We start from the raw sequence: 14496 nt of genomic DNA, 5'->3' as shown, positions 1-14496 counted from the left end.
GAACGCGGGCTGATTCGACTTGGCTTGTATTTAGTTTTCTCTGTTAATGTAGGGATGGAGGTGGTGTAGCAGGAGAGTGGGGTTAAGCGTTCGAAGCACTGGGGGTGGCACCGCAAGAGGAATCGATTCTTATTTAGATGAAAATCAGGCTCAGCGCTTGTGGGCCGAGGGCGCATCTGCCTCAAACAGATTTCAGAAGAATACCTATTCACAGACAAGAGAGGAAAAACTAGTATCAAGGTGGCAAACACTTTTAAATTAAATGTAAATTGATGAAGATTAATGTATGCATGTGATGTTGTAGTTGCCCACGTAGATACACTCCCAAAAGTAAAGGTTCTTCATTGGCATTTATGGTTTCATGAAGAACCTTTAACAGCCTCAGAACCTTTTTCTTCAGACAAAATGTGCTTTATCATGGAAAAGGGTTGTTTAGAGTTGTTTAGAAAAAAAAAAACATTTGAAAATTTGCTCACAATTTACTTCCCTTCAGGTGCTCATTTGCTCATCAGTGCATCCTCTTCAGGGAATGAGTGCCGTCAGAATAAGAGTCAAAAAAAGTTGATAAAAACATCACAATAATCCACACATCCCTCTAATGTCCCAAGAAGTGAAAAGCTGTCTGTTTGCAATAAACATATCCATCAAGATGTTTTTAATTTCAAACCCTTTCTTTGGGGCTACAATACGAGTCCTCTATCCCTTTTGGTGTGAACTGTTCCTTTAAATCATGCTTCAAGTATAAGTAAGTGTAATAAGCAGAACAGAATCTTTATTATTAAAATACATGTACAGTCGTGGCCAAAGGTTTCGAGAATTACATAAATTTTAGTTTTCAAAAAGTTTGCTGCTACTTACTAAACTGCTTTTAGATCTTTGTTTCAGTTGTTTCTGTGATGTACTGAAATATAATTACAAGCACTTCATACGTTTCAAAGGCTTTTATTGACAATTACATGACATTTATGCAAAGAGTCAGTATTTGCAGTGTTGGCCCTTCTTTTTCAGGACCTCTGCAATTCGACTGGGCATGCTCTCAATCATCTTCTGGGCCAAATCCTGACTGATAGCAACCCATTCTTTCATAATCACTTCTTGGAGTTTGTCAGAATTAGTGGGTTTTTGTTTGTCCACCCGCCTCTTGAGGATTGACCACAAGTTCTCAATGGGATTAAGATCTGGGGAGTTTCCGGGCCATGGACCCAAAATTTCAACATTCTGGTCCCCGAGCCACTTAGTTATCACTTTTGCCTTATGGCACGGTGCTCCATCGTGCTGGAAAATGCATTGTTCTTCACCAAACTGTTGTTAGATTGTTGGAAGAAGTTGCTGTTGGAGGGTGTTTTGGTACCATTCTTTATTCATGGGTGTGTTTTTGGGCAGAATTGTGAGTGAGCCCACTCCCTTGGATGAGAAGCAACCCCACACATGAATGGTGTCAGGATGCTTTACTGTTGGCATGACACAGGACTGATGGTAGCGCTCACCTTTTCTTCTCCGGACAAGCCTTTTTCCAGATGCCCCAAACAATCGGAAAGGGGCTTCATCGGAGAATATGACTTTGCCCCAGTCCTCAGCAGTCCATTCACTATACTTTCTGCAGAAGATCAATCTGTCCCTGATGTTTTTTTTGGAGAGAAGTGGCTTCTTTGCTGCCCTTCTTGACACCAAGCCATCTTCCAAAAGTCTTGGCCTCACTGTGCGTGCAGATGCGCTCACACCTGCCTGCTGCCATTCCCGAGCAAGCTCTGCACTGGTGGCACTCCGATCCCGCAGCTGAATCCTCTTTAGGAGACTATCCTGGCGCTTGCTGGACTTTCTTGGACGCCCTGAAGCCTTCTTTACAAGAATTGATCCTTTTTCCTTGAAGTTCTTGATGATCCTATAAATTGTTGATTTAGGTGCAATCTTAGTAGCCACAATATCCTTGCCTGTGAAGCCATTTTTATGCAATGCAATGATGGCTGCACGCATTTCTTTGCAGGTCACCATGGTTAACAATGGAAGAACAATGATTTCAAGCATCACCCTCCTTTTAACATGTCAAGTCTGCCATTCTAACCCAATCAGCCTGACATAATGATCTCCAGCCTTGTGCTCATCAACATTCTCACCTGAGTTAACAAGACGATTACTGAAATGATCTCAGCAGGTCCTTTAATGACAGCAATGAAATGCAGTGGAAAGGTTTTTTTGGGTTTAAGTTAATTTTCATGGCAAATAAGGACTATGCAATTCATCTGATCACTCTTCATAACATTCTGGAGTATATGCAAATTGCTATTACAAAATCTTAAGCAGCAACTTTTCCAATTTCCAATATTTATGTAATTCTCAAAACTTTTGGCCATGACTGTATGCTTTATGCAGCAGACACACACACACATTATATATATATATATATATATATATATATAATTTTGTGGTTCATTTTTACCATGGTGCCACAGGACCGCTTTGTCCATCGTCTAGGGAATGAAAGGAGAAAGATGGAAAAAAAATATAGATTTACAATTGCTCAAAATCTGGCTGTGTGAAAGCAACGCTGTGATAACGAGTTCAGGTTACCGTTTGTTCTCTAATGTTCTCATTCTCACTTCAGATTGATTAGTGTTAGATTGTAGCCGAGAGATGTGCTTGGCGTCAGCATAAACCAGGACCACTTCTGTCCCATTCCTGTCTCTGCACACACATCATCAGACTCCCAGTGAAATGCTCCAGGCCGAGTCTCTCCCCTCCACGTATTCCAGCACCCATTCATCTGAGAAGCCTGTCTTTTCTCTCTGAGTGATGAACTACCTCAAAACGTCCACGTTTGCAAAAAAAACTGGGACCACTTATTTTTAATCTGAACTGTCCGTGCAATTGAAAATAGACATTGATATAAATATGTGGTTATACTTAGCCATTCATATGGGCATAACATGAAAATAATAATAATATGATAATTAAGGTCAATTTTACTTTGTAATTAAGCAAATACTTTGTAGCTTTTATGAACATATTATAAACCTTTTGCTAATAATGTTTTCTTATGCATGTATAAAGCTATTGATTGTTTTTCCATGCAGAATAAATATCTTGTACAGTAATTGACACTAGACTTTACTGTTAAAGGCATATTTTAAAGGGGTAGTTCACCCAAAAAAAAAAAATAATAATAAAATATATTTTTGTTTTCACCCATTCTCATGTTTTATCAAATGTGTATGACTTCTGTTCTTCTGCAGGAAACAAAGACAAGCTCATTATTTTCTTTTTCATCCCATGTCATTGGTAACCATAACTGTTTTTTTTTTTTTTGTAACATTCTTCAAAATATCTTCCTTTGTGTTTCACTTGAGTAATTTCTGGTTCTGAGGCCAAGCGGTACATTGAACCAAAACATAATGTGTATAAATGTAAAACGTAGTTAAGACCCCATATGTCTAATCTAAAATATTCTGTGGCACACGAAAGAAGATTGTTTGAAGAATGTTGATAAAAAGTTTAGGTTCCCATTGCCTTCCAGTGTATGGACCAAAAAGAGACATTTCTCAAAATATTTTATTTGTCATTTGCAAAAAAAAAGTCAGTCATAGCCTAAGCCTACAGGTTTTTATTAATGTGAGACGAGTATATAATGACATTAAGCCTTTTCTTTTAAGAGCAAAGCTCTTAAACAAGAAAATTACATTTTCAGTTTTTTTTCATATGCATGTAAATTACCAGCAGAATATTCAAATCATACTTCTCTGCTAAATATTATAATATACATTGTTAATACACCAGTAGCTCGCAGTTTACACAAAGACATGTTTTATAGCAGAATTTTTTTCCAGAACAGGAACATAGCAGCATTATCAGACATTGTGAATCTTGCTTCCACGACCATGCATGCTTGTAGGCTTGATCTGCCTCTTCTAGGCCTGTTTGATCTAAAAAGTATATTTTCTTACATTTTTTCAACAGAAATAGTTTTGGTCACGGATTCATCGTGCTTCGTAAATTACAACAGCATCCACTACAACGCTGATTGTAGAGTCTGGACAGCCCTCCATAAACTTACCATAATAGTTTTTCTATAGTAACAAGGCAGTTAATAGCAGGCGTGATGAAGGTTCATTCTTCATAACCCATGAGGAGAGTAATTTAATCTGTTCCTAATTGTAATGCCAGTTTATAAATACCACATTGTGTATCAGTTAGTCTGATCAAAGCATAGCAATGAGGCGCCATTCATTATTTTACCACTGGTTACTATGGTCTGGCTTGTTCCATTGCATAGATTCAGCTATGGTTACTATACAAAAATCCACTTCCACGAAGAACCTGCATACGATGCGTTTGAAAGAGACGCGCAAGGTGTGTGTTTGTTTAATTTTACTGTGTAACGTAAACTGCAATTTGCAACTTGTGTGTGTTTTTTTTACATAAGAACATTAACATAGAGAATCAGTGTTTGTATCTATTACATTCATAATGGCATCAAAACAGAAAAAGGAAAGAAGAAGAAAAAAATACTAGAGGGGATACCAAACTTATACGAAGTTTAAGAAAGGAAATCCAAAAAAATTCTATACATCCTTTTCGCTTTTTTGTTTCTTAGAGCTCTTATTGAGACGCTCAAGTTGTTTACAAACGTAGCGTACGTGGAGCGCGAGGCGTCAGAGCGCTCAGTGTCGCCCCTAGAGGCGCGCCACCGCGCCGCGATGGTGACGTATGTCTCGTCTGTAGCGGCTCAGAGGGGGAGAAAGAGCCGCCGAGGAGGGCAGAAACACAAGAGAGGGGCAAGTCTTTCTACGACAGCACCGCGTCTCAGGAACAAACCAACTGAGTCGAGTCGGCTGGCATGGAGCTGAGCGTCGCCGTTCTGAGCCGTTTCGCGCCGTCCGCCTAACGTTCAAACCGGGGCATCTCGCGCACAGTTTGCCGTCGGTCCCGGGTGTTTGTGGAGCCCGTGTGAATCCGTTGCTAGTAGCGCTCGAATGCTAGCTAGCTCCGCCGCTAATCAGCTAGCCCACACTGCGAGTCGATTGTATCGGAGATCGCGGAATCATTAAAGCCGTCGCGCTCCTCCGCCGCTCTCGGGACTCGTCTTGCCCGTTGAGTTTTTGCGTTTTCCTAAGCGAGGGGACGCTAAAAAGCGAAGGCTGGGGTTTTCATTTCGATTTATTTCCAGCAGAGAGTTTTCCCCTCTCTATTAGCTTGTTAGCCGCTCCGGTTGGTTTAGTCCAGCTTGTTAGTAGCGCCTGAGATTTCTACTGTAACGTTATTATCTGTCAGATCGGTCGCGTTATTTGTGGACATGAATGATTTTACCGCGGACCGTGATTAGAGAAGCGATACTTTGAGATGCCGCGCTTGGGATACTTTATGTTTCCAGGGACGCTTTTACTTTCTTGTTAGACTGCTTTATGCGAGTGCTGGTGTACAGGGGTTCGCTTTAGATAACACAGGAATCACAACTTTGTTTTTAATTTCCTCTCCATGCAAGCCGGTGATCCACCTCTGTCCATCCACCGCGCGTCGTTTTGATGTGGTTAAAGCCCACATTTGAGTCGCACTCTCATTGTTTTCTCGTCTGATCGCGGTTCGTTCGGCTGCACGCTTGTATTCACGCCGTCGGTGGTTCATGGTCTCGGAGACGGGGCGCTGAGACACGCTTTCATCGGTTTGCGGCGGGGACAGAAGCGAGGTATTATGGATGAACAGACAAGGATGCTGGCCGGCCTGGGCGCACTCGGCGGACTCTCTCAAGCCGACGTGGGTGACCCCGATTCGGTTCGGAAGCAGCAGTCCCTCGGCCAGCCGCAGCAGGACATCGGGGATATCCTCCAACAGATCATGGCCATCACCGACGAGAGCCTCGACGAAGCACAGGCGAGGTAAGATCTGCGAGAGCCAGTCAAGAGAAACATTGATGGATAGATAGTTTCTCTGAGGGGAATTGCGGTGCAACAGCAGCTCGATACTTTGTTTTTTATAGACACCATATAAATAATTGCGTGGTAGAATGCATTGCACCTATTGCTCAGATTACATTTACACAGTTTTACTAAAGGTGGAAAAATGCACTTAAGTGTTAGTTACATATATACAATATTTGTTCCGGTGTTCTTGTATCCTCCCATTTTTAAGTTGTTAGAAGTTAGCCAAAGACTTGCTTTGGATAAAGGCATCTGGTGAAGTAAAGTATAAATGGATGCACTAAATAATCGGTTTGTTACGCATTGTACTTGAAGGTTAATGAGTTTTTTTTAAATACTAGAGATCCATGTGATTGAAACTGTCTATGGATCTATCTATGGATTTATAAAGATTTTTTTTTATTGACGCACAAACGCCGATTTCCATTCACACCAAATACGCTCCAAAATGATGATAAGACTAGAATCACGCAAGTATATTTCTCACATCTGATTTTGCTTAAAGTGGCCAAAAAGGCTTTAGAGGTCAACCAATATGTTTGCTCTCAGGAGCCCATGTGCTCTTGTGCATGCCAGATTGAGGCCTCAGCAGATAAATGAATTGGATTAATGTGCTACCTCCTCATTAGCATAGATAATCAGCTCGCGCGCTTAATTAAGTCATCGCCGTCAAACAGTGTCAGACTTAACCTCGAGATGAAAGCAGCCGACAGGTTTGACGACTTTCCCGCGTTTTCCCGCAGATTCCGCGCGCGTACAGTCGGTGTATTTCTATTGACCGCGGTGTAATTGATCTCGTATGGATCGCTGGTGACCTGAGATCTGCTGAAAGGTCAACTCCAGCCACAGATCCCGCATCCCAGACTAAAACTGCCTTTTTAATGAGGGATCGTATGTGCGTGTATATGTGTCATTATCTCGTGATTTCCACCAAGCCATCTGACCACCTGGTTCTCTTAATTAATTCACTTCTCTTTTACCCTCCTCCTTCTCCCTGGTGTTCATCCTTTTCATTGTGTGTTGGGCGCAATCAATTCTCCTGTAATGTGTGCGCGTGTGCAGCTGTCCGCAAATTGAGTTTCTATTAATGAGATGGAGGAGGGTAGCTACACAGCGAACTTATGAACGCAACCGTATTGCCTTTGTCTCTACTGCGTTTATTGGATCAGTGTTGTGAGGTGACTTTTGGTTTCACTTGTGGAAAAGACCCTGAGATAAATGTTGTGTTGGTCTATCTGAAGAGGGGTTTGACACGGTTTGGATGAAGATTAAACATCTACAGAAGGAAATTTTCACCTAAAAAATGAAAAATTTATGCAATCAAGCTCCATAAATGAATAAGTATTATTGAAATGACAATTAACATGACCAGAGTTAGTCTTCTGGAGCTGTATGTTGACTTTACTTGAGAAACAGACTGACATTTCAAACTATTTAAAAAATCTGAATGTTTCTTGTGGAATAACATCCAAATTAAGTGTTTTTACTCGAGCCATAAATGATTTAATATCACCTACAGTAGGATATATTGAGTGAACTCGATGACCAAAAATGGTCCAGTTCACCTGAATTCCCTGCATACATATGTACAGGCTAACATAAGCATACACTTCTTTTTTAGTTTGTGAAATTTTTCTTCAATTTCTGAGTGAAAATCATTTCTATGCTTAATTTCTTTCAGTGTAGACTTAAGAAAGTCCAGAAATTGTTACAGGGAGAACTTTATGAAAGGGTATATTATGCAGACCTGATGATAATGCAAAAAGTTGGCTCAGAAGAACTTATAGTTTCTATTCGTATAATATGAAGCATCTCATTCAACCAAGTTTTGAAGCAAGGGGAGTCTGAAGTTTTCCAGAGTGTAAGTGTATGTTTTTTTTATTATTATTACATGAATCATACCCAGCAATAGAGATAACAAAATAGATTTTTAAGAGCTAGATTAGGTATAAATCACTCTTCAACGTAACCTATTACTACTTTTTCCCCACCGCTGTAGCTCGCAAATCTAATTTGAACTTCTGCATCTTCAAAGTGGCATGAAGATTTGTCACAGCATGTGTCATGTTAATGATGCAAAACACTGTTGGTTCTTGTGTGCCTCATAACTGATCATAACATGGCAAGTTTGAATATGCAGAAGTGAATTAGATTTGAGAGCTGCAGCAGAGGGAGCTTTGAGTTGTATGGGAAAAGGCAGTGTAAACACTCTTCAAAGCATCGCATTGACATGAGGTTGAGTGAATGAAAGAATTGGCTTTTTTTTTCTTTTCTTTTTTTTTTGGTGAACGACTCCTTTAAGGATAATGCCAGATATTGTTAGTGATGGACGTAAATGCGTTTTCTCTTAAGTCACTTCTTCTCTGTCACTGATATTCTGCAGTTATTCTTGAGTATAAGCCCTTGCCGCCTTCAGTTATGAAGCAAAAACCCCTTCGGTGTTTCCGCACAGACCTGAAATAGTTCAGATCCCTGAGAGAAATATGCAATTTTATTTTGGCAAGTGTGGGATGGTTTTAGGGCAGAGAAGGCAGCTTCATTTGCAGTGTGGGGAGCTATACTCTACTTCAGAGTGAATTTTTCCTAGTGCGGTCACTACAATCTTTTGTTTCTGTCTTTTATAAACCGATTTCCTTTATTTGCGACTAATGAAATATGCACAGTTGTGGTATCTCATTAAAAGGATCATAATGCCTCTTAAATTAATTAGTATAATGTGTCCCAAACCTGCATTATCTGCTGAGTGGAGGCACGTGCTTTGCTCAGAAAGGGAAGAGCGCGTTAAGACGTGGTCTTGTCTGGATTGCTTTTTCATTGCATGTTAAAACAAACAGAATGCACAAGACTTCTTATCTTGCTTTGGCCTCTTGTCATCACTGCAAGTATTGGTAGATAAAGTCAACTGAGTTGACAGACCAGATTACATCCATCAGAAAGAGCTGCAAGTTAAGCATTTATATCACTAAATCGCTTTTATGCACGTCCTTATACATGTTTTTAACAGATATTTTTAGACTAGCAGTGTATTCTGCTAAACATCATGTTTTGTTTTCATGTGACTTTAGGTTTACTTTGCATTTAGTAGGTACCGATTTGGTCTTTGATTTCGACATTTCAAACATTTTTGGCAAAATCAGACTTGTTCTGATTTCATCCTCATATGCCACGGTACTTGATTTCTGTTTTCTTCTTCTCTTGATCTGCATTATTTACTGTGGGGGTCTGTTGTCCCAGTGTAAGGGGAGGATGGGGTGGGATGTCTTTGGGATGGTGGGGCAGATGCCAGCGCTGTCTGAGCCTGCTGCCCTGAGCCTCTCACCCTGTTGCCCTGTGTCCAGATGCTGGCCAGAGGAGGCACCGGCGCAGTGGACCCCACAGAGGGAGGGGGAGCTGGGGGGGAGCACAGCAGGGTGTGCCCTGCCGCTCAACTTCCAGCACAGGTCAGTACAGGAGCGCATGAGCACCCCCTCCTCTTCTCTCCCCCATCATCCCCTCCATGCTGACGACAAAGAGAATAATGCACCCTCATACAGTTTAAGACGTGTTTTCAGTGTTTTATAAAAGATCTCAGTGCGGCCACACATTTAAAAGAACCAAACTCAGACCAGTTTGAACAGACCGAAATGTGAATCAAGTGAGAAAGAATCCAGTTCTCATTATATTCACATTGCCCTGGCCCTAAAAAGTCTGTTTTTTTACTTAATTGTGTTTTTATTATTACGTTAGCAAAAATATAATTACCAATTTATATCGAAATGATTATTTTCATTTATTATAATATGCTTGTCATTTATTAAAATAAGTACTATAAAATAAATATTTTTTATTGCAGTTTTCTTCAGTTATAAAAAAGCACCTTAGATTGAACACTTTAACCTTCATTTTCACAGAAAACTAAACTAAATCTTTGCCGTTTCTGTTTGTATTTGACAATAGTTTAAAATATGCCCCTTGTTATATCTATAAATGAGAACAAGTGACTTATTTGCTTCATTGCATGTCATCATTCTCTTTGTGTAATAGCCTGTAATGGCCAAAAATATTTAAAATAATATGCATGAGAAGGTAAAACACAATTTCACATTGTGCTTCATAAGCAACTTAAAGTAAACAACACTCAAACCACCTCATCAGATGGTATTCGTTTTAAAATTCAGTTGGACTGTTCACATAAAAGCCACATATAAGAATAATTTGCGCGCACTCATGAACTGATCAAAGAGTGAAACTCTCTTAAGATAGATATACAATTAACAATAATAAAAAAGCCTTCCCTTCTCATTACACCCCAGAAAATGTTTCAGTTGTTTCAGTTATGCCTTTTCATGATCATCCATCCATAGACATGAGTTTGGATTTCTGTTTATAATGTCAGTTGTCGGTACTTGATGTTTTAGTATTTCTTTTGCTCATATTGCATTAGTTTTCAAGCGAAAGGAAATAACATGCATTCAAGACTCAGCGATCCATTTTTTGCCAGCTCACGTATTTAAATATTTGTGCCTCTTGCCCTGAATGCAACATACCTGAAATATTTGGGTGTGAACATGTTAAAGCCAACAATGAATATCTGGGCAGCAAATAAAGCCTTAGCTAGAAGTAAATCTGAAGTTTGCTCGGCCTCTAACTCATGTTGGATGATAAACACGACAGCTGGAAAGTAGGCAATGTGATAAGACAAGCTAACTAATCAACAGTAACCTATTCAGCATTGCCCAAGCTAGTGCCGTTGCCCATTTCCAACAAAATTACCCAACGAGTTGCACTGTGTGTCATCAGCTTAAGGCCTCATCCACCAAAAACAATCTTTTTTGGGGATTTCCCACGTTATCTGTTTGCCTCGGAGCAAAAGGGAAACATTCTAACTTTGTTTAGCTGTAGCCAACTGCAATATTAGGCGGCGAGTTTTGTGGTGTTTAGTTCAGGACTTTTTTGTAAAAGATTATTCAGGCTAGTGCAGAGATTTGTAACACAGAATTTCCGCAAAATGCAACACATTTTTTGATGCTAAAAATCTTTTAAAAGTGGCTGTGTCACATGATCAGTTTCATGCTCAGATGGCATGTTAATCCCAGCTGCGAGTTGAACAGCTTTAACGAATACACCTCGATTATTGGCATTTGTTAAGGGTTAACAGTGCTCCTGGAAAGCATGCTTCATCTGCTCTCTAATACAGTAGCGCTGAAATCTGGCTGTGCGTAAATAAGCTTCCCATGCATCAGAGCTCACCGAGCCTGGAAATAAAGTTTGCTGATGGGAGACTGCCTTGAAATGATCGATGATTGGATTTAGCACATATGATTCTGGCTTTGAGAAGAATGTTTCCTCTGCGAGACAGAGGGTCCTTACTTGTTTTGATATTCCCCAGACCTGCTCAATAAATTAAGCACGTTCTGGGTGTAAAAAGGGCTGGATAATACCATTAAAGGGTGGAATGCTTTTCCCGAAAGACAAATTAGCACCATGTGTCAATTACTCATTTAGCTGGAGTGAGCTGAGACTGCTGCTGTATCTTCTCAATCTACAGACACTGAGCTTTTTAAAAGACTCGAGTCTTAGTGTGTCCATTACATCTTGATTGATTCTGGAGATGTTTGCACCTTTGATTGCAATCATATTCAGGAAACAATGATAGAGGTTGTTGGTATGTCTTCAATAACCATAAATCCTTTGGTTTGTTTGGCAGCCAAACGACGCATGCTTTAAATTGAGACTTTGAAGAATCTATCATGAATTATTCTCTAAAAATAGGGTGACCATATGTCCTCTTTTTCCTGGGCCTGTCCTGGCTGGGATTTCTAAAATGGCCAGGTTTTGTCTTCGTTTTCCTATTGACATGCTCTGTAGTCTGTATACATTATATGTAAGTATATTTGCGTTGCTTTGCTTTCGGCTGGTCTCTGTAGATCTCACCTCAGAAACCATGAATAGTCTATTATGTACAACACCTGCACGCTATTGGTTAAACTACGTTTCAGTCATTACTTTTAGAAAGTAGGAAAGCAAAGCCAAAATCTGGACATTTTAGACCAGGGGTGCCCAACCCTGCTCCTGGCAATCGATCGACTGTCCTGTAAAGTTTAGCTCCAATCCTAATCAAACACACCTGAAGCAACTAATTAAGGTCTTCAGGCTCACTTAAAAATTAATGGCAGGTGTGTTTGATTAGGGTTGGAGCCAAACTTTGCAGGACAGTCGATCGCCAGGAACAGGGTTGGGGACCCCTGTTTTAGACACTTTAGTAATCCTGGCCAGGACATGGAAAAGGAGGACATATGATTATTTTGAAATGAAGGTCTAGACTCGAGAGAGTAAGGATGGGCGATATATCGCATGCTATTGTCACTCGCATATCGTCAGTAATGCTGGTTCCCTGATAAGCGGTACATCGCCATCACCTGCTTTTAAATGGAGCGGCATTTAATAGACAGAGCCGTAGATCACTGACAAGCTACGCAATATCGTGTTCATTATCACCTTCGATAATGAACGTGAATTTGCGTAGATTGTCAGTGAGTATATAAATATGTATTATATCGCATTCATTATCGCCTTCGATAATGAACACGATATTGCGTAGCTTGTCAGTGATCTATGGCTCTGTCTATTAAATGCCGCTCCATTTGAAAGGTGATGGTGATTTACCGCTAATCAGGGAACCAGCTTTACTGACGAAATGCGCGTGACAATCGCATACGATATATCACCAATCCCTACTAGAGAGCAGAATTGATGACATATATAATACAATTTAAGCATGGTAAATGAGATGAGTCCTTATTTTTCACAAAAATGTAAAAACATTTTGGGTCTGATTCAAAAACCTCAGGCACTGAATGCAAGCAGTAAATGGATTTTGTGTAAAAGAGGCATTTGCGTATGTTTTCTGTTGATTGTGGCAGCAGTAATTAATCAAATGATGTAGATCAGCATTATAGCTGGTCATATATTCAGACATTGGCAGAAGAAAGCCCTACTTTCTACAATTTAAAGCGATGTGGTAAAGTATGCCAGATTGTGGTAGTATGCAGCATCCTTCAGAACTGGCTCACAAAATGGGGAATTGCACTTTGGAAATTGCATTCGGATCACATATTTGGTGGGAGCATTTGTGCTTTTTCTGATTTTAATAATTTATTTAATCTTTGGGGCACTAAAATAGCACGTATGCAAAGTAAGTAAATAAATGGCTCTATCAGTGGTTTTGAATTTCCCTCTACATGTGTATTTCTTATCGATGCGGCTAATGGTAGATTTGTAAACTGACAAAAGTGCACTTTGTTAATTGGGCACAGTGTTTGTGACAGATGCCAATAAACTTAAAATGGCCAAATAGCGTTCGATATGTTGACTGTTTGAGATGGAATATAATCAGAGTCTCTCTAACACGTTCCTTTTCTCTCTTACAGAAAACACGCACTGAACTGCCACAGGATGAAGCCGGCTCTGTTCAGCGTTTTATGCGAGATCAAAGAAAAAACTGGTAAGTCGTATGCTTACTCTGCCAATGCAGAACTTCTGTGCAGGTTTGCGTCTTCAAGCCGCACTCCCACATTGCGAGTAGATCTTTTTCATTACTCTGTATTGATTCTGCATTGACCAGATGCAGAGACAGATGTTTAATAATCATCAGGCTAAATTTATTGTGTTCCTTTTTTTAACATACCTCTAGGCTTTCCAGGTGTCTTATTGTATCGCCCACTGCAATCATTAAGTGTCATAGCAATGGATTCAGTGTTTGCATAGTGTGAAATCTCACTTGAATTCATGTCAAAGCTTTGAATGGGCAACAAGTGTATTTGCTTTGGTCTCAATGCTTTAGAGGTTACGTTTCTCATTGTGAACCCCATCCACGCAAACCATCCCGGTCCAAACCGGTAACGGCTCCCGCATCTTAACTCAGAGATCCACAGTGGTCAGTTCTCTGGCAGATCTGCAGCTTTCTCCCGTCAAACGAGAGGCTGACAAATGATTAAATATTTATGGAGGTGTTGGCGTTGTCTTTGTGCCATGGTTTCTCTCGTTTCTTTCCTGTCATATCCTGCAGCTTGAATCCATCTCAGCTTCTGTAACAAGCATGCTTATGTGGAATTACAGTGCAAAAATGATGTGCAGCAGTCTGTTTGTGGCAATCTGTCAATAACCCAGTCTTACTTTCCTATAATTGGATGCAAGTAAAGGGTAGGCTAGAGGAATGGGTATCGGGGGTTGTCCCTGTTGCCAAGGCAACCTGCTGTCTTATTTACCTAATGTCATTCACTTTGATTTTCACATTTAGCCTGCCAGTGGAGAAAGGGCCGGGGAGAAATGCAGCACTAAATGGAAGGTGTTGTCGGCAGTGCAGACAGGCGAAGTTAATGGTCAGAATTTTTCCATGCATCACTTCGGTTATCGCCAAACTTAATCTACAATCCGTGTTTTACCCTGAAGACTTCGGCGTAAATGAGCTGATTTACTAGATGACAGGAGCGAGGCCATTACTGTCTGGTCTGAGACGCGGTTTCGCTGTTAAGGCCTGTTTATGGGAAATTCATTGTGACAAAATGCATTTTTTGCACCAAAAATAAAATTCTTTGTATTTGCAATA

At 40.3% G+C, this 14496-nt stretch overlaps 1 protein-coding gene across 3 annotated transcripts in view; it reads left to right on the top strand.

Annotated features, from left to right (window-relative positions):
* The first annotated feature begins 4702 nt into the window (after positions 1-4702).
* pbx4 (pre-B-cell leukemia transcription factor 4) overlaps positions 4703-14496 on the top strand; it is a 39417-nt gene continuing 29623 nt past the window's right edge. Inside the window, exons 1-3 of one of the 3 annotated variants that reach the window (XM_059559477.1) lie at positions 4703-5867; positions 9248-9349; positions 13319-13392. In XM_059559477.1, coding sequence (XP_059415460.1) covers positions 5683-5867; positions 9248-9349; positions 13319-13392 — 361 coding nt within the window. In that variant the 5' untranslated portion in view covers positions 4703-5682. The remainder of the gene's footprint in view (positions 5868-9247; positions 9350-13318; positions 13393-14496) is intronic. The other 2 variants (XM_059559467.1, XM_059559485.1) reach the window with 2 other exon arrangements.

The sequence above is a fragment of the Carassius carassius genome, chromosome 1, assembly GCF_963082965.1.
Source record: "Carassius carassius chromosome 1, fCarCar2.1, whole genome shotgun sequence".
In the NCBI taxonomy this organism is placed as follows: Eukaryota; Metazoa; Chordata; class Actinopteri; order Cypriniformes; family Cyprinidae; genus Carassius; species Carassius carassius.
This window is presented reverse-complemented; position numbering and strand designations above follow the sequence as displayed.